At 38.0% G+C, this 25,113-nt stretch overlaps 1 protein-coding gene across 1 annotated transcript; it reads right to left on the bottom strand.

Moving 5' to 3' along the window:
* Positions 1-1,752: 1,752 nt before the first annotated feature.
* BIRC3 (baculoviral IAP repeat containing 3) lies at positions 1,753-23,401 on the bottom strand. Its single transcript, XM_025355671.1, has 10 exons — positions 23,281-23,401; positions 18,834-18,898; positions 15,379-16,280; positions 15,177-15,276; positions 12,610-12,688; positions 11,778-11,826; positions 9,936-10,178; positions 4,859-5,113; positions 4,272-4,313; positions 1,753-4,165 (listed from the first exon to the last, which is right to left on the bottom strand). Exons 3-10 carry the CDS (start codon positions 16,229-16,231, stop codon positions 3,972-3,974), a joined length of 1,815 nt encoding a protein of 604 aa, XP_025211456.1. The 5' UTR covers positions 16,232-16,280; positions 18,834-18,898; positions 23,281-23,401; the 3' UTR covers positions 1,753-3,971.
* Between the last annotated feature and the right edge of the window lie 1,712 nt (positions 23,402-25,113).

Here is a 25,113-nt window from a genome sequence, read left to right as displayed (position 1 = left end):
TTTGATATCTAAAGGCAGAATTTGGCCCATGATCTACTTTATCAATGATTCTGCCTTAGTACTTTATCAGCAGTGGTATTTAAAGAGGAAGAAATCTCCTCTCACGTTCCATGTTAACTCACAGGAAGCCATTCATTCATTCATTCATTCACTCAATAAGGGTCTGTTCTGTCAGGCTCTTGCTCAGTGCTGCACATATAGTGGTGTTAAATACATGATTATTGTCCTCATGGAAATTTTGACAACACACTGTGGCATTAAAAACTGTAAATACAAATTGTGTTAAGTGTTATGAAGAAAAAGAACAAAGGGTCTACTAAAGAGACTATCAAAGGGATATGATTTAGATGGGAGAAGTCAGAGAAAGACAGTCTGAAAAAGTAACATGGAGGCTGACACCTGAAGAATGAGTAGGAATTTGCCAGGGAAAGAATGAATGAAAGATTCCAGTCAAAGACGCTGAAGCAAAAAAAGAAAGAGAGTTTGACATATTTAGAAACTAATGAAAACCAAGGTGGCTGAGAGATAGTGAGCAATGGGTGAGTGGCAGAAAATAAAGCTGAAGACTATTAAGGGCCATGTTGACCTGAGGAGGAGCAGAAATATTGTGCAACTTGGAAAAAAACCCTGTTATTTGCACAGTACAAATGCTGCAAATGAGACCTTGCCTAAATCTTGACTCAAGATTTAGAAGTGGGCATGGTTTTGTTTTGTTGTGGTTTGGGGTTTTTTTTGTTTTTGTTTTTGTTTTTTTTTCTGAGCTGGAGTTTCACTCTTGTTGCCCAGGCTGGAGTGCAATGGCATGATCTCAGCTCACCATAACCTCCACCTCCTGGGTTCAAGCAATTCTCCTGCCTCAGCCTCCCAAGTACCTGGGATTACAGGCATGTGTCACCACGCCTGTCTAATTTTTTGTACTTTTAGTAGAGATGGGGTTTCTCCATGTTGGTCAGGCTGGTCTTGAACTCCCGACCTCAGGTGATCCGCCCACCTTGGCCTCCCAAAGTTCTGGGATTACAGGTGTGAGCCACCACGTCTGGCCAGGAGTGGGCGTAATTTTTAAGAGATTAAGTAATACTGACCCACTGATTCTTTTTGTTTCAAGGGTACTTGTATTGCTTTTAAAATAGTGAATCTCTTAAACATCACATCTGTTTTGCCTGGAATTTTCTGTCATTCTTATTAGGACATGGTCTTACTATGTTGCCCAGATTAGTCTCGAGCTCCAGGACTCAAATGATCCACCTGCCTTGGCCTCCCAAAGTGCTGGGATTACAGGTGTGAACCATTGCATTTGGTCTTGAATTTTCTTAGTAACATACATAGTGTCTACTATGATGTGCAAGACAACAAAAGGAGGTGACCTTCACCAGTAGGAGCTGAAGATGGTTAAATCACATTGCCTGTGACCACAAAGGAACTTAATGGCTAATGGTATCAAGTGACATAAGGAAATTAAGAGAAAGGTTGGATGGAAGCTATAATGAGCATGGCTGAAGTATGAAATTAAGCTTGCTGCAAAGTCCTGTATGATCACCCTTATATATTGAGGTTTAAAACCTATGAATGAAGACCAGGTTGGCTGGTAGGTGGGGTTGGAGGCAATCAAATGGATTAATGCATGTCAAGCACCTGAAAATATCTGACATTTGTTCAACAAATGGAGCTACCATTATTATCTATGGTGATTTATTTTTTCTGAAAAAAAATTTCAAAATAACACTTAGGGAAATAACATAGTTGAATAAGTGAGTTGGTTATAATAGCTATTTATTACCAAAATGAGAAATGAACAAAAGTTGTACAGTGAGATGACAAGTTCAAATATTATCTGTAGTATACAAGAACTAGATAAAAAAAAAAAAAAGTTGCAAAAAGGGTGCCTACTATTTAAATATCCTATACTTGAGTTACAAATCACCTAAGCACAATTACAAATAATTCCGCGTAGCACCCATGCAGGACACTGGCTAGCATGTGGCTAGCCAGCAGAGTCTCTTAGCAGAGGCAAAATCAATTGCATCTCAAGGAAATAGTCTCCCAGCATCAGAATGAAGAGATGGATTCTTTCCTCCCCTCGCTTGGCCCCTAATTTTTATAACTCTAGCAGATGTTGGGGCTCAGAAAACCCGAAGTGAAAGCCTCAGAAGCAAAGTTTTTCTGTAACATTATCCTGCCCTCCTGTTTCAGCCTCATTCTCCCGGAAAGCAAGATATAGAAACTTGAATTCCCCTTTCCCAAGGTAGGTCATAGAAACCGGAACCACTTTTCCACAGTGCCAGACTTACATCATAAAGATAGTACTCTAATCTTCCCTCACCTAACTATGTAAGAGCTGGCCATAAATAAATTCTCTGACCTACCTTGTTTGATAGTAGGTTATAAGATCCCCATTCCATACAGGCCCTGCCCTATATCCAGGAGGAAGGAATGCTGCACAGAGACCAAGAAGAATCTGAACAGACAGGCCTTGCTAGGTCCCCAAGCTGAGTCTATTCCCATTAGATCATATCTTTTTTTCCAATCACTGTTCTTCAGGGCTGTCCATTCTTTATCAAACCTAAGCATAATAATGCATAGTTTCCCCTGTAGTTTTGGGTTTTCATTCTGAAGGCTCCCTGGTCATGTAAAACTTTGGTTAAATACATTTGTTGAGTTTTTCTCTTGTTAACCTGTCTTTTGTTATAGGATTGTCAGCTGTGACCCTTATGAAGGGGTCTTTCCCTTCTGCCCTTACAGAGCCATCTGCCCCTACACAGACATCTAGAACTGGTTTAGATGACTGGCCTTTGCCTGTCTTCCCCTGATTTTCCCTATTACAGTCTTACTTCTAGTCTTAAAGACCTAATACCTCTATAAGAAACAAAGGAGAGAGTTATGACTTGGACATGTTGAGTACCAAAAACGTAATGCAGAGGGGGACATTTTGTTGCACTGACAACATGGAACAGATTTATTTACCAGAACAACCTGTTGGTCCCAATCATTGCTAACCAGTGTACTTTCTAAGTTTCAGAATTAATACCAAAGAGGTAAGAATAAAACTCAGACCTTCTTCCAATAGGCGGGGCTGGCATCAGACTTCTTGAATGAATCAATAGACAAATGAATAAACAAACTTACTAAAGGGACTGTTTGATTCTTGTCTCCGGCATTCCATAAAATCCTATAGACTTTATAGTGTCTTGACCCCGTGCTCTGTGTCAATGAAGAAGCATCTTATAGGAAAGAATATAAACTGTAGTTCAATATTTAAGAGGCTTCAAGGAAGTATGGAAAGAGTCTGGGAGTGACTAAACTATCCAACGTCATAGAAATAAAGCTATTAAGAATAAGAGTAATTTTTGTTGCTTTATTAAATTTTTTCTCACAGAATTCTTTATAAAAATACCATGTCCCTAAAATGTCATTCAACATATATGCACACCTTCAATGTATAGGACGCTGATCAAAAAAGACAGAGAAATGTGTCTCCCTGGTGTTTGGTTTTTGTTCTGTTTGTTTTTACAGGCAGGGTCTCAGTATGCTGCCCAGGATGGATTCAAACTCCTGGGCTCAAGTAATCCTCTTGCCTCAGCCTGGGACTACAGGCACACACCACCACATCTGGCTTCATGTTGCCAGTATTAATGCAATGCCAAAATATTCAAAATTCTGAAAGGCAAACTCAAATATCTTAAATTTTACTTCACTTACAATTTCAATAATGCTGAAATGTTGATTGAATATTGTGTTTGTAGTGCTATCTCTTTTTTGTTCATAAGAACAACAGCCTATCATTCTCTTGGTTTCTAAAATGTATGTTCATATGGTTTAGATACATATAGTTATATAAATATGTTACACAAAACAATATTTTTTTGAGTTGTAAATAAATAAAAAATTTTAAGGAACCGAATCAGGATAAAAGTTAAAGTTATAATACATTTAATAAATTAATTCTAAAGTTTAGACAAAGTTTTGGTTCTTCTTCATGAAAGAAATGTACGAACTGTACCCTTGATTGTACTCCTGCAAATAGGACACTTTCTTAAAGAAGGAGCACAATCTTTGCATACTACTAGATGACCACAAGGAATAAACACTATGGACACTTCTTTGTCCATACACACTTTACATGTTCTTTCTTCTTGTAATCTCCGCAACTGTTCTTCCACTGGTAGATCTAGAAAGAGGAAAGAATTTTTCATAAAAGGCAATTTGCTTCTTCAATGAAAAAACCAAGAAAATAGACAATGTTTTCTATTGGTTTAAAATATTAATACTCTTACCTGAAACATCTTCTGTGGGAATATACTTTATGTCCTGTTGCACTAAGGGAGAAAAAGAAAAAGCATTACTATGACAAATAAGGTTAATATTTAGCTACAGAATATATTTTAAAAATGAACTCTTTAGACTTTGGCCAAATACTCATGTCAAGGCAACAAAAGTCTTTAATCTTTTTATGCAATTAATATCTATAAATTTGATTGAGTTTTTTTTCAAGACAGAGTCTCACTCTGTCACCCAGGCTGGAGTGCAGTGGCACAATCACAGCTCATGGCAGCCTCTATCTCTCAGGCTCAAGCCATCCTCCCACCTCATCCTCCTGAGTAGCTGGGATTACCAGGTGTACGCCATCACAACTAATTTTTTAAAAAAATTTTTGTAGTGATGGGGTCTCGCCATGTTGTCCTGTCTGGTCTCAAACTCCTGGGCTCAAGCAATCCACTTGCCTCAGCCTCCCAAGGTGTTAGGATTACAGGCATGCATCACCACACTCAGCCTGAATTATTTTCAATAATCATAAGTTATTAATAAGACCATATTTTCAATTGACTTAGAAAATTTTAAAAAATAATTTTCTACCACTCACCAAATAAATGCTCATATAACACAGCGTCAGCTTCTTGCAGAGAGTTTCTGAATACAGTGGCTGCAATATTTCCTTTTACTAAAATAGTATCAATCAGTTCTCTTGCTTGTAAAGATGTCTGTGTCTTCTGTTTAATAACATCATGTTCTTGTTCATTAATAATTCTGGCAGTTAGTAGACTATCCAGGATTGGAATTACACAAGTCAAATGTTGAAAAAGTGCCATTCTATTCTTCCTGATTAATAATAAATCATCTTTATAAAAAAGAAGACAAACATAAACATATTCAAACACTGCTCACAAACTTCCTTCCAGGCCTACATATGTAACAGAATAAAAACTGTCTTTAATTCATAATCAGTAAGGCATTGATATTGATTGCTAGGTTTAGGGGTATCTCATCTCCTGTGCTTAATAATAATGTTATTATAATTATAATTCAGGGTGCAGTGGCACATGCCTGCAGCACCAGCTACTCAGGAGGCTGAGGTAGGAGGATCACTTGAGCCCTGGAGTCAGAGACCAGACTGGGCAACATAGCAATACCCTGTCTCAAAAAGCTGTAATAATAATAATAATAATTATTATTATTATTATAGTAAGGACTAACATTTAGTGAGCACTGTGTTAAGAACTTTATACACATTGATTCATTTCATCTTCACAACAGCTCTTTGAGGTAGGTCCAAATAGCCTCATTTAACAAATGAGAAAATGAAGCCACAGTGAGGCAAGTAAGTTGCCAAAGGACACCACAACTAGCAAAAATCAAACTGAGGTAGTCTGGTGTCATGTACTGTGCTTTCAATCATTTTGCAATACTGGTAAGCTTTTAACCAAATGAAACTTAGAACCTATTAAAATTGATGTTTCAATTCAATCTAGGTAAATTGGGGAAAGATAAAATCAAGATAATTAAAACAATTTTTTCTTAAAGTATTCTTCCATAAAATTTCTTTTATTATTTATTTATTCATTTTTAAAACAGAGTCTTGCTCTGTCACCCAGGCTGGAGTGCAGTGGTGTGATCTCAGCTCACTGCAACCTCTACCTCCCAGGTTCATGCTATACTTGTGCCTCAGCCTCCTGAGTAGTTGGGATTACACCCAGCTAATTTTTTGTAGTTTTAGTAGAGACAAGGTTTCACCATGTTGGCCAGCCTCGTCTTGAACTCCTGGCCTCAAGTGATCTGCCCACCTCAGCCTCCAAAGGTGCTGGGATTACAGGTGTGAGCCATTGTGTCCGGCCCATAAAATTTCTTTAAAATTCCAAGTTGAGGCCGGCGCGGTGGCTCAAGCCTGTAATCCCAGCACTTTGGGAGGCCGAGATGGGCGGATCACGAGGTCAGGAGATCGAGACCATCCTGGCTAACCCGGTGAAACCCCGTCTCTACTAAAAAATACAAAAAACTAGCCGGGCGAGGTGGCGGGCGCCTGTAGTCCCAGCTACCGGGGAGGCTGAGGCAGGAGAATGGCGTAAACCCGGGAGGCGGAGCTTGCAGTGAGCTGAGATCCGGCCACTGCACTCCAGCCTGGGCGACAGAGCGAGACTCCATTTCAAAAAAAAAAAAAAAAAAAAAAATTCCAAGTTGAAATTTTAATTATTTCCAGAAATTAGACATATTGCCATTACCTGAATATTGTATAGTAAACAGGGAAAGGCAGTAACAGCATTTTGAATACTAAACCCTATTTGTAAATGACTACCTTCTTGTCCTACAAGATAACATCTAATTCTCCTTCAAGACCTAGATTTTGTATCCATTGGTAAAACATTTTATATTGTAAAACTGTGATTTTATTATCTCTTTGGAATATAACTTATGAATCTAAGTTTATTAATTTTCATATAGCTTACCATAAGCCATAAAGCTATTTCTAAAAAATAACTAATGACAGAGGCTGAGCTATCTGAAGAACTGTTTTGGGAGAGAGGATGGTTAGATTTTAGATACACTGACTTTGTCAAGTGATAGGACTCATAAAAAGAACCATTTAAGAAAGAATAAAAAATGGAAAAAAGAAAACATCAAAAATCGAAAACAACAACCAGAAAATAAAGAATTAAAATGGTGTTGTGTCAAAAAGACAAGGCTAAAGACATACTTTGAAAATAATTGAAGCTCTGAGAATAAATGAGAAAAGGGTCAGGAGCTAGAATAGTGTCTGGCACAAAGTTAATGCTCCATAAATATCTGTTGAACAAATGAACAACCAAGCCTTAGTTCTATAATTTAAAGAGTAGGAATAGAAAAGTAATAGTGAGGGGGTAGAAGACTTAGAACTTACTGTATTTTGTTAAATTATCTATATTAGCAAAGTAGGGATATATCAGAAAATAAAAATATAATGTAAACTTGGTGTTGAAGTATACTGGTTTTTCAATCTAAGATTTATTTTTGCAATTATACCTAATCTAATATAATCCATTCTCTAAAATTCTTAAGATTTCTAAAATTTAATTGCTAGTAACTGAGAAAAAGTCTCATTTCAAAGTTGTAGACTATATTCTGGTTTGTAAGTTTGGAAGACTTGAATATACCTTTGAAGCATATTATTTCCTTCCTTCCTTCCTTCGGAAGACTTGAGTATACCTTTGAAGCATATTATTTCCTTCCTTCCTTCCTTCCCTCCTTCCCTCCTTCCCTCCTTCCCTCCTTCCCACCTTCCCTCCTTCCTTCCTTCCTTCCTTCCTTCATTCCTTCCTTCCTTCCTTCCCTCCTTCCTTCCTTCCTCTCTTTCTTTCTTTCTTGAGACAGACTCTCACTCTGTGGCCCAGGCTGGAGTGCAGTGGCATATGATCATAGCTCGTTGCAGCCTCAACCTCCCTGGGCTCAAGTGGTCCTCCCACCTCAGCCTCCTGAATAGCTGGGACTACAGACACATGCCACCACACCCTGCTAATTTTTGTATTTTTTTATACAGACAGGGTTTTGCTATGTTGCCCAGGCTGGTCTCAAACTCCTGGGCTTAAGTGATCTGTCTGCCTCAGCCTCCCAAAGTGCTGTGATTACAGGCGTGAGCCACCACACCCAGCCATGTTATTATTTTATTCTGGGAAAAAATATCTTAAATTGCCTCTTTATTTATATCCCTACTGTTCCTGGGAAACTATAAAGTAATCATTAACCTAAATGTGTTTTCATTCACTCACTCAGAACACAGACTATATGCAGGCACCATACTAGGTAGTAGATATATATATATATATAAAAAACAGTGAGGCAGAAACACTAAGGGCTCTTTTTGACAATGTAAATTATTATATATTGTTGACTTGAAGTCATTTCTGGAGACTTTTCTGATTGTCTTTGAAAGAAATATAAATATTTAAGAAGTGGATAGTTTTAGATTTTATGGGGTCTCTCAATGGTTGTGGAGATAAGTGTTCTTTTCTTTGAGCAATTGTTGGCTGGTGACAAATGGCTACCACTAAGAAGGCTACAGGAAGGACATACTTGCCTAATCTTCACAGAGAAAAGAGAACTTGATGAGGCTGGGCAAAGGTTAACTGTGACTGTATTGCTGCTACACTAGTGGTTTATAGACTGAGTAATTCACACTTGGGTGAATGTATGATGCCATGTCACTATGATCTGATAGGTTTGTCCGGGTTGGGTCAGAAAACAAATCCATCTTCATGGGCAGGGTTGGATTTATCCCTAAATGAAATGGACGATCTGACTGTCAATAATCCTATGAAGAAATAGATCCCGGATGGCATTGGACAAGGATAAGGAGAAATCTTTGTTGTCCTTCTGAACTTTATGAATATTTGGGGGCCTGAGTTTTGATAAAGGAAAACATTACTGGGACATTCCTAGTGATTTGTGTAAACTTGCCAAAGCTACACAGAGATGACCCAGAAGCTAGGCAGAGAGATTTATGAGGATGAGCCCGGGGGCACTAAGAGGGGCCACATCTAGTTGCAGCTGTAAATCGACATTTATGATATAATTCCCTTCTGTTACCCTTAAGTCTCCAATAAGAGCTTGTTAAAAGTTGCATCTGTTTTTAGCTGTGTTGAAGGGACTTATAGGTCTGGTCCATGCTTGGGAAAGGAGAGATCAGCATTTCTTTTTGTCTAGGACAGAATGATAACAGCCGTCAAAACAGCCAGATGAGAATGGATGTGCCCAGAAGAGTTTTTGTGAAGGGCAATAGAGAACATAGTAGTGGATAAGGTTAGTATGGAAGGACATGAGCAACTTGTTCTAAGAAATTGTGAAACAGTACCCTAGGACTTGCCTAAATAATCAAAGGATGCTCTGAAAGACTCAGTTCTTGTGTAGGCAGGTAGGGGACTTAATAGTAGTTTGTGCATTAATGTATAGTCACAGGCTAAGACATGCTTTTACGTTAACGTTAAAATTAATAATTGTCCAGCCAGGCACGGTGGCTCATGCCTGTAATCCCAGCACTTCGGGAGGCCGAGGCGGGTGGATCACTTGAGGTCAGGAGTTTGAGACCAGTGTGGCCAACATGGAGAAACCCCGTCTCTACTAAAAGTACAAAAATTAGCCTGGCATGATGGCAGGTGCTTGTAGTCCCAGCTAAGGGAGGGAGGCACGGGAATTGCTTGAACCCAGAAGGCAGAAGTTGCGGTGAGTTGAGATCATGCCACTGCACTCCAGCATGGGTGACAGAGTAAGACTCTGTCTCAAAAAACAATTAATAATTGTCGCTGATCCCACCCTGATTTACTCCAAAGGGGAGTGAGCAACTAGCCTGAGATTAAAAATGTGCCATGCTGCAACAAGGATTCCATTTTCAAAACCTTAAGAAAAAAAAAAAGTGCCATGAATGCATAATTGGACACAGCATCAGCTATCCAGAGAAAAAATATGAATTAAGGAAAAACAGGAAAAAATACATCACACATTTTCAACTTATGGGCAACTCAAATATATCTGAATATGAATAAATTTTTTAGCATTTGAATTCAGAATACTAAACATGAAAAAAATCTGACTGGATTGAGTATATTTTCAGATATACTAGATGAGTATATTTTCCATAACATGTAGACTGGTATCAAATCCTTATGAAAATAGACTGTATTAATAAATCTACATACTTGATTCTTTTTCCTCAGTTGCTCTTTCTCTCTCCTCTTCCCTCATTTCGTCTTCTGCATTGAGTAAGTCTAACACAAGATCACTGATGAGTCTATAATTCTCTCCAGTTGCTAGGATTTTTCTCTGAACTGTGTATTTTACCAGGCTTCTACTAAAGCCCATTTCCACGGCAGCATTAACCACAGGGGTATTCATCATGATTGCATCTTCTGAATGGTCTTCTCCAGGTTCAAAACGAATAACTATATGGAACAAGAATTTAACACATATTAGGATAGCCTGTATATTTCTTAAAAATTAAAATTTGAATTGAAATCAAAAATGTTTTTACAATATTAAAAATGTAAAACCAACAAAATGTATAGGCATTATTTTGTATGAACATTGTTAAATTTAAAATGATATACACGTTCAGTCATCAAAATAACAACATGAAATATTGTACTTAGATGCAAAATACATATTACCTGTCATAACTGGATATACATATGTGAGCAGGAGAAGGAAACAGAATGGCAGGGATTACTTCCCACTAGAATTGAGATTCTTTTTCCCTATGTTGGATGAACAAATGAGCTTTCAATCAAGAATAATTCACATATTTTTTCAGACAGGTTCTTATATACAATATTGCTTCCTTGGAGTTCATTCTCAAGAGTGTAATCAGAGTGACTTTTTAAAAACACAAATCTGATTGCGTCACACTTCTTGAATTCCATCAACAATTTCATTGCTCTTAGGATAAAATCCAAAATAGAAATGGCTTACAAGGTCTCATACAATCTGAACCCTGTTTAGCTCTTCAGCCTCATCCCTTGCCACTGTATCATTCGCATTCTGCACTCTAGCCCAGGAGTCACAAACTGATAGCTCTGGTGTCAAATTCTGCCTGCAGTGCTGACCACTCATACAGCTGGCCTGCTTCACTCATTTGTCTATTAGCAACTCCTATTTCTGGCCATATAGAATTTTGTTCAGTTATTCAAAGGTGCCTATTCTCCTTTGTCACTTCGGTCTTTCATGTGCTGTTCCCTCTGCCTGGAATACTCTTTTTTTCCATTTGTCACTCAGTTAACTCCTATTCTTCCCTTGGATTTTCTGCTAAGACAAATATTTCCTCTGGAAAGCCTTTTCTGACCCTCCAAGTCTGGGTTCATTGTCCTATATGCACTCTCATATTACACTTTACTTTTGTTGCCATATCCCTTTCTCCTGTCTGTGTATTTCTCCGTATCCCGTAGATACATGAGACCAGGAGTTATGCTTATCCTGTTCTCTATTCTTTCCTCAGAACAGGAGATACACAATAAATATATATTGAATTGAACTGAACATGAGATAATGGAGTAGAGGAGCTTGTACAAATGTTAGCTGTATTGCATTTTAGGTTTAAGGTGATGTACAAGTCATTTAACTTTTCTGAGCCTCAGGATCCCTATTTAAAAAGGGGACTAATGTGTTCTATCCTTTCCCTTTCACAGAAAGAATATGTGAGCAATCTAATATCATAGTACATCTGTTCTCACACTGGCCCAAGAACAAGGGTTAGGCTGGATGTATGTAGCTTGTTAAAACTATACATGCCTGAGCCTCTCCTTTAGATACTCAGATTTAATTCAGTAGGTCTGAAGTAGAAACTGGAAATCTGTCATATTTTTTAAAGTTCTCCAGGCAACTCTGATATGCACTGAAGTTTGGGAAATACCAACACAGTATATTTGAAAATGCATTCATTGTAAATTATGAATCAATATAAAGGTACGTTACTGTTATCAACTTTCAATCTTAACAGTACCAAATGACTCTATTTAAATGCATTCATTATTATCCATTGCACTTACTTGATGACTCTGCATTTTCATCTTCTGGGCTGTCTGATGTAGATAGCAGCTGCAGAAAAAAATATATATATAAAAATTAAAATATAAATCTTATCTTACCCATTGCAATGAAAATGACCCAACAGACATATTTTATTCAATTTATTGCAAACTACTTGCTTACTAGCAAAATAATTTTTTAACCAAAAGCAATATTTCATTTATATTTGATAGTTATTCCCTAGGCCATAAATTAATAGAGTTTCAGTGTGTGTATATAATAACAAATAAAACCCATTTTCATTAAGGCAGGAAAAGGACTATACCTTTTCAATAATCCATGTGACAATCAATTTTTCTTTCATACACAGGTCTTACCTACCCTGGGTCATTCTTTGGGATAAGTTGGACCCTATATCAGTTTCATTGCTCATGGCTGGAATGGGATTGACCATCCAACTATTAAGTAAGTTATTTGTTTTCCCAAGAAGATTAGAAAAAGCAATAAAATTCTCTTTCTCAGATCTTTTGAAGGAAAATTTATATAGTAAAACTGTTAAATGCTACTATCCCAGTCATTTTTTTTCTCAAGCAGTTTAATTTATTGCTACTTGATTGAAAAAATGCTGAAAGAGAAACATCACAAGTGTCATTATCAGGAGACTACCATTTATGGATCTATTTTTCTCTAAAGAATAATACTTTCTAAGATCATGTCAGGTTTGATAAGAAAAAGAAAATGTATTTCTAAAACAACTCTTGTCTTTTCAGCAAAATAGCACTCTCTGTAATTATCAGAAAGTAATTTCTCTGATGGCGACCAATATTTAAAAAAAGAACTTTCCCTACCTACCTGTTCAAGTAGATGAGGATAACTGGCTTGAACTTGACGGATGAACTCCTGTCCTTTAATTCTTATCAAGTACTCACACCTAAAATGTAAAGAAAATAAAGTTTGAGGGATTATTTATACCAGTGAAATGAAAATATAATAAATAAATTTCTCATCTCTAGGTGTTTATTCCATTTCAAATCTGGTTGTTTGCCCCAAATCACAGAATCATTTAAGATCATTTATTCTAAACTTAATGTTACAAGCATAAATAAATCCTAGCTCACTGGGAACTGATTCTATTGTATTGCTTTCAAGAAAAAATTTTTTTCTAAAACTAACCTGTAAGTATCCTATGATAGGATCCAAATTTTTTGTGTGAATTTTTAATTGTTTTGTAAGATGCTTCTCATGACAGTTAACATTTTTCATACAGGTTGAATGTCTTACAAAATTAATATTTTTATATTTGCCAAGAAATATTATGCTTCCGCTATTTTTTTTTTTTTTTTTTAAGACAGAGTCTCACTCTGTCACTCAGGCTGGAGTGCAGTGGGATGATCTCGGTTCACTGTAACCTCCGCCTCCTGGGTTCAAGTGATTCTCGTACCTCAGCCTCCAGTGTAGCTGGGATTGCAGGTGCCTGCCACCACGCCCGGCTAATTTTTGCATTTTTAGTGGAGATGGGGTTTTACCATGTTGCCACACTGGTCTCGAATTCCTGACCTCAAGCGATCCTCCTGCCTCAGCCAAAGTGCTGGGATTACAGGCATAAGCCACTACACCCGACCACTTCAGCTAATTTTGAAAAGCACTAAATGTTTATCTTAATTTGGGCAGGACTAATCCAGCCATTTGTAGACTGGATATTTCAAATGAGTATAAACATACATATAATCAATTTACTCTTAATATATTGTGAAGTATAAATATTTCAGATGAGTATAAACATACATATAATCACTTTACTATTCATTTAGCATATAGAGAATGGTCAGAGATATTGTAGTGAAAGGCAGGTTGATATAAGCAAGAGGAAGGCGATTACTAGTAATCTACCAAGGCTCAAGTGGACAAGGGTCAGGAGCCTCTCAGTCTACTGAGGTCAAGTAAGTCCATCTCTCCTCAGAGCTCTTAGCTACTCTCTTCAAGTCTTCTAAGACTCTTGAAAACACACTAATGTTGGCCAGGCGTGGTAGCACTTCAAACTCCTGAGGTTAGGAATTTGAGACCAGCCTGCACAACATGGTGAAACCCCGTCTCTACTAAAAATACAAAAATTAGCTGGGCATGCTAGTGTATATCTGTAGTCCCAGCTACTAGCAAGGCTGAGGCATGAGAATTGCTTGAACCCAAGCGGCAGAGGTTGCAGTGAGCTGAGATCACACCACTGCACTCCAATCTGGGCAACAGAGCCAGGCTTCATCTCAAAAAAAAAAAAAAAAAAAGAGAAAAAAAAGTAATCAAAATAAGAATAAGTTAAGATGCCACATTTATTAATCAATATTAACCCATTTCCCCATTTGGAAAAAAACAGTGCAGCTTGTCGCCAGTGCAGTATTCTCAGGGCAAATGGGAAACAGGCTGAATAATAGCAAAAGTTTTGACCATGAAAAAATGTAATTTTAGGCCACATGATTTAGATGAAAAAGGAGAATGTAAAAAAAGTCTTTTGAAGCTGATATGTTAGTTAGTACATTAATTTTCTTACCCACATGATAAAAACCCACACTTGCAAGCTGATCCGGATTAATTAGAACGCTAGGCGGCCAGTTAAACAATCAAAAGGGTAACATATCACATTAAAATGCTGTGTGGCAATTAAAACACATGAGATGAGACTATACTTACCCTGATTTAGTATTGTAACCTGCCTGGCATTTCTAAACCCCTGTTTGTTCTTTTTATTGATTGTACTTATTTTCCAACATGCTCTATAACTTATTCAAGTTTTTATTAATTGTCTGTTCTCTCCTGCTATAATACAAACTTAGGCGACCAGGAGTCTTTGTTTTGTTCAACTGATTTTATGCACCCAGAACAATGCCTGGCAGTAGGTGATCAATTGTTATTGAATACTGAATGAATGGAAATATATCCAAGACATATGCTGACTGAAAAAACTTCAAAACTAAATAGAATATTTAATTGATGTAAAATTGTGTACATTTATTTCTATATCGATATTTATTTCTATATGTATATGTATTGTATACATTTATTTCTATATGTCTGGAGCGATGTTCACTAAAATGGTAACCATGTTCATCCTTAGGTGGTGAGATTTCTGGACAGTTTAATTTTCTTTCTCTGTACTTTTCTACAATGTGTGACTTTGTTTTTATAATGAGCATGTATTATTTAAATATATATATTTCTTTAAAAATTAAACAAAAATCCCCAAATATATTTCTTCGTTAAGTCCATCAAAACTTTTTAAGTAAGTATTTTGCTAAGTAATCCATCCTAAACTTATTCACAAATATATATTTGGAACAGAGTAAAGTGACAGCTGATTTAAGGTAAACACATATAAGCAATCTCATGATAATCACAAGAATTTGCAAAGAGAATTTCAAAACAATTACCTTGGAAACCACTTGGCATGTTCCACCCATGGATCATCTCCAGATTCCCAACACCTGAGTCCACCATCACAGCAAAAGCATTTGACATCATCACTGTTACCTAAAATTAATTTTGGACCAAAACATGAATACACATAATTTGCCCACTGAAATGTATAAAATGAAATGTATTTTTTTTAAATTAGCAGATTCAGTTTCTTACCCACATAATAAAAACCCGCACTTGCAAGCTGCTCAGGATTAACTAGAACACTAGAGGGCCAGTTAAAGAATGTTTTAAAGCGGGCTGCATGTGTCTGCATGCTCAGATTAGAAACTGTGTATCTCGAAGTGTCTTGAAGCTGATTTTCGATAAATGGGCATTTGGGAAAATGTCTCAGGTGTTCTGACATTGCATTATCCTTCGGTTCCCAGTTGCTCAATTTTCCGCCACAGGCAAAGCAAGCCACTCTGTCTCCAGGTCCAACGTAGTAAAAGCCTGCTTTTGCCAGATCTGTTGGCGACAGAAAAGTCAATGGCCACGTCTGAAAAGTAAGTAACCTGGCTTTTTCATTATTCATTGCACAGTGGTAGGAACTTCTCATCAAGGCAGAAAAATCTTGATTTGCTCTGGAGTTTACAGGATTTGATGGAAAGCTTGAATAAGAGCCACTGAAATATCCACTGTTTTCTGTACCCGGAAGTAATGAATGTGTGGAATTTGTTACTGAAGAAGGAAAAGTAGGCTGAGAGGTAGCTTCCGAGTTGTTAACTGAATTTAGACTCTGAACGAATCTGCAGCTAGGATACAACTTTTTATGCTTTTCAACAGGACTGTCTCCTCTTTTCCAGTTATCCAGCATCAGGCCGCAACAGAAGCATTTGACCTTGTCATTCACACCAGTGTAATAGAAACCAGCGCGAGCAAGACTCCTTTCTGAGACAGGAACCCCAGCAGGAAAAGTGGAATACGTAGACATTCGGTACAGTTCACATGACAAGTCGTATTTCAGTTCAAACGTGTTGGCACTTTTCATCAAATTTGATAAGAATATGCTATTTTCTACTATGTTCATGATGAAATGAATGGGGAAGAAAAGGGACTAGCCTTTCTCTGGGGAGGTAGTTTTGTGCATGGCTTTGCTTTTATTAGTTTTAATACTAGGTTGAAAAGCCAAAATGAAAAAATTTTTAATTATTTTTATTTCTATGCATTTAGAGTTTCAACATGGAAAGATTCTAAATCCTATACTGATACATTTTAAGGAAGAAATACACAATTGCACCTTTGTATAATCTTTATACATACAATGTAAACATGATGCTACAGAGTAAGCTGTGCTGAAGATTAAAACCCTTCACAGAAGAGTAAAGTGTATTAGGCCATCAGGATGCCAGTTAATGGCAGGCATCTCCACAGGTAGGTCAACTTCTCCAGGCTACTAGAATGTTTCAGTGGCATTCAATCAACCTGAAGATGTAATGTGTGACTCATGAAGCTTCTTTACATGGTGGAAAGCTCTGCTCTCAAGTGTTTCACAGTAAAAATATTCAGAATATGTTTATTTTGCTTTTTGGAAATTGTGAAATTTAGTAGCCGGGAAAAAAAAGCATAACACCTACCTCAAAGGAGGAAAAGAATACATTACCATATTTCACTGATTCTAAGATGGCTATTTTAAATCTTCTGTTATCAAGAAGTATTTTATAATTAATGGCATATCATATTTTAATTAGCAGCACTTTTATTTCTTAGAGGTACATACAATAATGGTATGATTTACAATTGAAGACATTTTGAATTCAATGAAATATGGTATATCCCAAATTTTTCTCCAATTAGTCATATTTTTCTTTCTACAATCCTTCTAATAAGGAGAACAAAACAATCTAAAATTTCTCTCCAGATAAAGAGCTTTACTAATAACAGGACTGGCTAACACATCTTAAAATCTGGTTTCAATATTTATTAAATAATTGTTATTTCCCATAGATCATCAGGAATATAATTGCTTAAGCATAATGATACTATTAGATCTTATGCAATTAAATATTCTATTTAAAATAAATCATCAGAGATTAATGTGTTTGTTCATTTAGTCTTTTGGACTCAGCTTCATGCTGTTGAAGCAACTCAGTGTTAACATTTTTTTATTCTAAGAGTATACTTGGCTAGAACACCGAAATGTCCTCTATAATTATGGTAGACAACAGGTGCTGCAAAAAAGGACTCTGCCGAAACTACCAATAACAAAACTGAACTTCATTGCTATATTCAGGTTACTTTTGGAAAAACAGAATCATGATATATATTGCATTCCCTTGGTTAAAAAATTTCTTAAGATAATTTAGATATGGCTGTAAAATAAGACCTTTCAAAGATTTTTTTAAAATTTTTTATCCCCCTTAAAGAACTAACATTGTAGAGTTATTTAACTTATCACCTACTGAAAACATTTTTGAACTTTTGTTTTTCTATATGTTTCTGAAGCCAACATCCAATCTACTCTGATAGTGGATTTATTTTTTAAAACAGTCAAAAGTTACCAAATGCCATGTATAGGCTAAGATGAATAATCAAATGGCATCAATGTAGTTTTGGTCAGAAATTATTTCATGGATAGCATACCTTGAACCAGAATTTATCGTGACAAAAAAAAAATAAATTTACCATTTCAACAGCGAGACCTTGTCAAAATTCAGAATTTCTCAATTATGACTTTCTAGCCATTAGTAAAGAGGTTCTGAGTCAGTAATACTAGCAATGACCAATAAGAAAGTCATTGTGGCTTTTTTTTTTTTTTCCACCAGTGATTTGCAAGCATGGTTTCCTGGATCTCAGAGATGTTGGACTTTTTGACTGCAGACTTCAATGGTTTGTTTCCAGGTGGCAGGAGAAACATCATATCTCATTACCGATAATTATTTCCCTCAAAGGTAAGTAATTGTATCTAACTTCAATATTCCTTTCCCTGGCCAAAAATTTTACACATTGTCATAAAAATCTTCTTTGTATTCATCACTGTCTTTATATTATTTTTCTTTCTAAATTTCTTCATTTCCTAAGATGTAACCTTCAACCATCACTCTCATCCTCATCATTCTCAGAGGTAACAGCCCACTTAAACACACTTTTGGACTTTTAAAATATCAATGGCCTTATAAATAACTGGATAATTTCTTGACCAATCATCACATTTATCTTTTTACTTCCTCTAAATTTGTTGCACCTATCAAAACGCTTTGTTCTTGATTTTTCTTTGTCACTGTAGAAGTATTTTAATGTGTCAAAGCTTTCATCTGCATATTTCTTTAGTTTGCAGAGGATTTATTATTAGCTTTTTGTTCAACGTAACTGTCACTCATTTTAAAATCTTTCCCAAACACCGGTACTGTTTCTATTCTACATAATGGGAGAATATGCCAGTAGGAGATTGCCTGGCCAACTCTGAAAAAAATGCTTTAACAATATGCCCCAGCTAGGATCACTTCCACAAATCAAATTCAAAATCAAACTCATTATAGTTACACCTTATATAACTCGATCATGTTTATAAAATTAGCATTCTTTGGATAGTAAAACACCAGTTAACTACTTAATTTGTTTACCCATGCACAAAACTACCTCCCGAGATTAGACTAAGTCCCTTTAAGGATTTTAGGTCTCCATTTTGAGATGTTTTGATTTATAGAAGAAACTGAAAAAAAAAATCTAGAAGAAGTTGTTTTCCTCCTTTGTAAACCTGTTCAAAAACAAACAAACAAAAAGACAGTTTTAAAAGTCAAACAATTCATAGATGGAACACAATGACTTTTTAAAAAAACATTTTCTCCAAAATAGAACACTAGTAATTACTGATCGTTTACCATGTATCAGGTGCTTTACTAGTCACTGTAGAGGCCAAAAAGAGATAAAAAAAAAAAAAAAAAAAAAAAAAAAAAAAAAAAAGGTCTCTGCCTGGTGCAGTGGCTCACGCCTGTAATCCCAGCACTTTGGGAGGCCAAGGCAGGTGGATCACTTGGGGTCAGGAGTTCAAAACCAGCCTGGCCAACATGGTGAAACCCCATCTCTACTAAAAATACAAAAATTAGCTGGGTGTGGTGGTGCACACCTGTAATCCCAGCTACTCAGGAGGTTGAGGCAGGGGAATCGTTTGAGCCTGGGAGGTGGAGGTGGCAGTGGGCCGAAATAGCGCCACTGCACTCCAACCTGGGTGACACAGCAAGACTCTGTCTCAAAAATAAAATAAAATAAAACCCAGAGGTTTCAAACTGGAAGACATATTATGTTTGGCTTATATAGAATTGCATTATAGTACTTTACTAATTTTTTATTTTTATTTTGAAATTTATTTATACTTAGAGAAAACTTATAAAAATGACACAGTTTCTGCATACTCTGCACTTAGCTTCCCCAAAGCTAACATCTTACCTAATTACAGTGCAATTAAAGAAACCAGAAAATTTACATTGTACCATGCTGTGGATTAATCTGCATGCCTCATTTGAATTTAATCCAGTTTCCAAATCCATTTGGAAACAGTATGGACCACAGTATTTTTAAATCTTACTGTTAATTGCCAACATTTTTAAATGTAAGAGACTTCCCATCACATTCTAGATTCCAAGCTTCTCTTGGAAAATCAAAAGATCTAGCAACACTGGGTCTATAGTCCTGCAGGGCAGCTAGAGCTGAGCAGCAGCTGTGCCCTTTAGAGAGGGAACGTGTTCTCTTTGATTCCCTGATACTGGGACTGACTGTTCTGGTAGTCTCCGCTAACAATAACAGTCTAGCAATAACAGACTGTTGCCATTTGTCATTGAACAGGCACTATTGTTTTTCTTACAGCAGAATTATGAGGAAAGTGAAATCAGTGTAACACATGTGTCTATCAAAAGTAACAAAAATGAAAAGTAGAAGAAGGACATATGTTTCCAGAAAAATAGGAGAACTTTTGTCTTTGTGGAAAGGAAGGATATTCCTTCATATCAAATATGCAAACAGAGTATGCTTTCATTTAAAAGAGACATCCCACAAGCTCTCATGCCATGGCTCACACCTGTAATTCCAGCACTTTGGGAGGCCAAGGTAGACGGATTGCTTGAGCCCAGGAGTTTGAGACCAGCCTTAAACTGGGTGACCTGGCAAAACCCCATCTCTACAAAAATACCTCAAAAATTAGCCAGACATGGTGGCACATGCCTGTGATCCCAGCTACTTGGGAGGCTGAGACAGGAGGTTCACTTGAGCCCATGAGGCAGAGGTTGCAGTGTGAGACTGCATCACTGCACTCCAGCCTGGGTGACAGAGCAAGACCCTGTCTCAAAAAATAAAAATTAAAAAAAAAGAAAGAAAGAAAGAAAAAAGAAAAAGAGAGACTCAGAGTTTTTCTCATTTATATCACCTCCATTTGAGTTTGCAAACCCCTTACACAAATCTTATCCTAAAGAAGCTTTAGGTCAGGCGTGGTGGCTCACGCCTGTAATCCCAGCACTTTGGGAGGCCAAGGCAAGCAGATGACTTGAGATCAGGAGTTTGAGACCAGGCTGGCCAACATGGTGAAACCCTGTCTCTACTAAAAATACAAAAAAAATTCGTCAGGCGTGGTGGCACGCACCTGTAGTTCCAGCTACTCAGGAGACTGAGGTAGGAGAATCACTTGAACCCAGAAGGTGGAGGTTGCAGTGAGCCAAGATCATGCCACTGCACTCCAGCAAGGTATATATTTGTGGAAATTCAGGCAACAACTATACAATAAATATACAAAAATATGCCAAGATGTCAACCCCAGATCACTTCAGCCTCTGTCCTAACAATTTCCAACACCTAGATGCAACCCTGTAGACTGGGACCAGCATCACTTAAGACTCCTTTGCCACCCCTTAGCAATTCCTTTTTGCCCTGCTCAGCCCCCTAGCCCACTGCCCTATGCACCCTTCTAAACCTTCAACACCTTCCTCAGATTTCTCCACTGCACTCCATCTCATTTTCAGTCCATTGCTTTGCCTTCTATTTCTCAAAGAAAAGAGATACCATTGAGCAGGAACCATCTCACATTCTCATATCCAAGCCTTTTTGGCTTACAACCTACTTGCTGCCTCAGTTAAAGACTTGCCCCCTTATGGGATCCTAAACTCTCCTACTGCCTCAGAAATCTTGTTCTTAATCCCATCTCCCTCATTGCTTCAACTCTCATTCCTCTCACTCTCAACTGGCCCTTTTCCTTCCACATAACAACCATGCTTAAATCTATCTCAACTCTCAAATGAAAGAAATTTTTAAAATTCTCTTTCGGCCAGGTGCGGTGGCTCATGCCTGTAATGCCAGCGCTTCAGGAGGCTGAGGCGGGTGGATCACAAGGTCAGGAGATCAAGGCCATCCTGGCTAACACGGTGAAACCCCATCTCTACTGAAAAGAAATGCAAAAAATTAGCCAGGCATGGTGGCGTGCACCTTTACTACCAACTACTTGGGAGGCTGAGGAAGGAGAATCGCTTGAACCCAGGAGGCAGAGGTTGCAGTGAACTGAGACTGTGCCACTGCACTCCAGCCTGGGTGACACAGTGAGACTCCGTCTAAAAAAAAAAAAAAAAAAAAAATCCCCTTTCAACCCCTCTTTCCACGGTAGCAACTACCCTGTATCGCCCCTTCCCTTCATAGCCAAGCAAACTGGACATGTGTGTACGGTTAATGTCTCCATTTTCCCTCTCCCATTTACTCATTAAGTCAGCATCACTTAAAACTGCTCTCAGTATTAATAACACCAATGGTTTTTTTGCCAAAACAAATGGAAATGTTTGCATCTGACATTGGGGCACACTTCCTCTTAGAAATGTCCCATTCCCTGGGCTTCTCTGATACCAAGCTCTTGGGATTCTTCTTTTATTTCTAGTGGCTCCTTCTCAGATTGGCTCAGTCCCCAACCTTTCGTCTTCTGACTCTTCCATTTAACCTACCAAGAAAGCAACCTCCCCAATCCCAGGGCTGTTGGGCATCCCTACCCTTTGGGCACGCGGCACATCCATTTCTATGACACTGGAGGGCAAGTGTGCCTTTTCTTTCTGCCTCCCCCTAGACAGTAAGGTATTTTAGAACCGCAGCTATTAATATGTTTCATCTCTGTACCTGCCCTCCCACTCATAGCATCTGCAGAGCTTGGCATATAGGGTAGACACAAAGACTTCCCGTTGAAGAAATAAATGTTAGCAAATGTGACTGAGCCCCGAGTGACCACAGTACTTCTATCAATTTTACATTAATGACCACAGAGTCTACTCAGTGATTGATTAGGATCAGGCTTTGGAGTCAGACATCTGGGGTGCTCAGTACCAAGCAGCCCGGTAACCAGAAGCATGACGTTGCACAAGTAAATCTCCAAGAGCCTCAGTTTCCTCACTGTCAAATGGAGATAATTATGGTAACTGCTCCTTAAGATTATGATAATTAAACGTGAAAAATACATGTAAATTCTTCAGAGAGAAACCTAGCATATAGCAGGTAGCAGTACTTAATGTTAGCAATACATAATAGCAAATAAAGTCAATAGTTAATATTATTGTTACGTTAGCATCAGGTACATGCCTTCGACACTGTATTGATCAGAGTAAGAGCACTACTAGGTTTCCATGCTGATCACCAGGAAGACAACCAAAAACTGCTGTCTTCCTACCACAGGTTGGAAACATGCCTCCATTTGCTCATTAAACATTTTACTTCCTTCCTGTGCCAGAGCTCTGTGTTAGGCTCGGTCCTGAAATTTATTTGGCACCTGCAAAGGCCCAGTGATAACTCTTGGCAACCGAATCAAAATGACACAGCTGCACAATTCCACTGGCTCACTCCAAAGGTAAAATAGAAATTGAGCACCTGGAACCTATCTAGAGCCTGCCTTTGGGCCCTGACGTTTGGTAACTGCGCCCCACCCACTGACTCTCAACCTCTGCAGCGCTCTAGCCCAGAGCGCCCCTCGGCCACCCGCTGGCACACCTCTTACCCCAGGGGAGGCGCGCGCGCGCACGCACACACACAAACACACAAGCACACAGCAGCCTTCCTCGCCCACCTGCTGCCCGCGCGCACACACACACACACACACGCAAGCACACACCAGCCTTCCTCGCCCACCTGCTGCCCAGAGGCCGACGACGCATGCACCAGCAAGGACAAGCCCAGTCTTTTCAAGCGACACCTGTCGCCCGGCCTGTTCCGTGCGGAGGGCGCGAGTCTCACGCTGTCTTTTAAATGCGTCACCCAAATCCCCACCCCTACCCGTAGCAGGCGTTCCGCACTCCTCCCAGTGGTTTGCATGTGCACTGGTGCTTTCCTTTTAGGACTTAGGGGAACTCCAGGGGTAATAACCACAGACACTTCCTCTTAATCAGTGGCCTGGCAAACCCGCTCGGGGATTTCCATGACCCAAAAGCATGACTTTTAACCGTGGCCTATCTGCGCGGCATTTACTGAAAGACATTTGCTTCATTGCTCGTGGGCCAGAGGAAATCTTGATAACAACCCATACAGAGAGGACGGTCATTGCTCAGCCTGCCTGGAAAAGGTCAATATGCCCTATTCACCCTCCATCTGCCATACACTTTACACGTAAAAAGGTTCGGGTTTTCAATCTTCTACTATAGCTGCAGAAGTCCAGCATTAAAAAAAAAAAAAAAAATCGAAACTTTGTGAAATCTTTCTATTTATTTTTACTTTTTGTTCTGATCAAGAAAGTAAGAGGTGAAAGGAAATGTAGGGGTATGTGAAAAAAATCATGCAGTTCTCCTTTGCAGTTTATTTTTACCATTTTAAAGATTGAAATTGCTTTGTTAATTTTCTGTATTGAAATACTTTTTGTTTTGTTTGGTGAGTTTTGGGTTTTTTTTTTAATAAGTAGGGTAGAGTTGGCTACTTAAAAAAATCCCTCCTTTATAGCCTTTGATTTCACAGGGCAGGTTTCTGAGTTGCAGTGCCATTCTCAGGGAAACCTGACATCTTCGAGTCTAACTGCACTGCCATATTTTCCTCAACGTTCTCTAAATAGTAACTTTAAGCAACTTTATCTGAGAGCCATCCGTACCAGGGTAAGAGATGGATTTGGGAGAGCTCATCTGATTTTCTGTCTTTCAGTAGATCAAAGACAGTTACCAACCAGAGGCAGAGCCCATAAAGATTATTTGGTACTTCATCATTCTGTGGAAACAGCATCCAGTGCATTCTGCACACAATGGACTGAGCTGAGGCATCTTCTGGTTTAGGTGGACTCAGCTGTCCATAGCAGCTGAAGTTCCAGTTGGAATTATTTCAGAAAGACTAAGTGTATTTATCATATGGAGACTTTAATCCACATTTGAGTCTGCTTCAATCAAGACTTTCTAAGCCATTTTCAACTCACTCCTGAGATTATGGAAAATAATTTGTGAGCCTTACACATTTTTGATTATGTACTCACCAGAAGAATTTCAAAAAGCTCTGCATTCCCTTGCCCATTTTTAACTTAACATTAAAACATAAAGCTCTTGTACATGTCAATAATCTACAAAATGTAAACATAGATATTTTTGGAAAAAATTGATAGAGCGCTCTTTTAAATGTATTTGATGGATCTTAATGCCATAGTAATTTGACATACATGATCATCCATGAAGAAATTATCAAGACATCTTTAATAACTGAAAATATTTTATCATTGCCTTTTGTCATTGAACATTCCAATTCCCCTACAGAATGTTAATACATGTTTATACTGAACATCTTTTATGATCTCTCTGTCACATATCTCTGAAACAAATACATATTATAAATTGAAATCCATTTTTTTCTCTGGGATCATAAGGATCTAAATGTTAAAAAAAAAAAAAAAAATCCTCTTTGGCCAGGCATGGTGGCTCACGCCTGTAATACCAGCACTTTGGGAGGCAAAAGTGGGTGGATCATCTAAGGTCAGGAGTTCAAGACCAGCCTGGC

The sequence above is a fragment of the Theropithecus gelada genome, chromosome 14 (assembly GCF_003255815.1).
Source record: "Theropithecus gelada isolate Dixy chromosome 14, Tgel_1.0, whole genome shotgun sequence".
Classification (NCBI taxonomy): domain Eukaryota; kingdom Metazoa; phylum Chordata; class Mammalia; order Primates; family Cercopithecidae; genus Theropithecus; species Theropithecus gelada.
Note: the sequence above shows the minus strand (reverse complement) of the source record. Positions and strands in the feature narration are given on the sequence as shown.

What these genes read in the sequence shown, in the direction of transcription:
- BIRC3 (XM_025355671.1), bottom strand. Translation starts at nt 16,231, where the DNA reads ATGAACATAGTAGAAAATAGCATATTCTTATCAAATTTGATGAAAAGT. An exon ending in TGCGGGTTTTTATTATGTGG is followed by an intron (nt 15,277 to 15,378) that starts GTAAGAAACTGA and finishes AATTAATTTTAG; the next exon opens with GTAACAGTGATGATGTCAAA. An exon ending in TGAAAATGCAGAGTCATCAA is followed by an intron (nt 10,179 to 11,777) that starts GTAAGTGCAATG and finishes TGTTCCATATAG; the next exon opens with TTATTCGTTTTGAACCTGGA.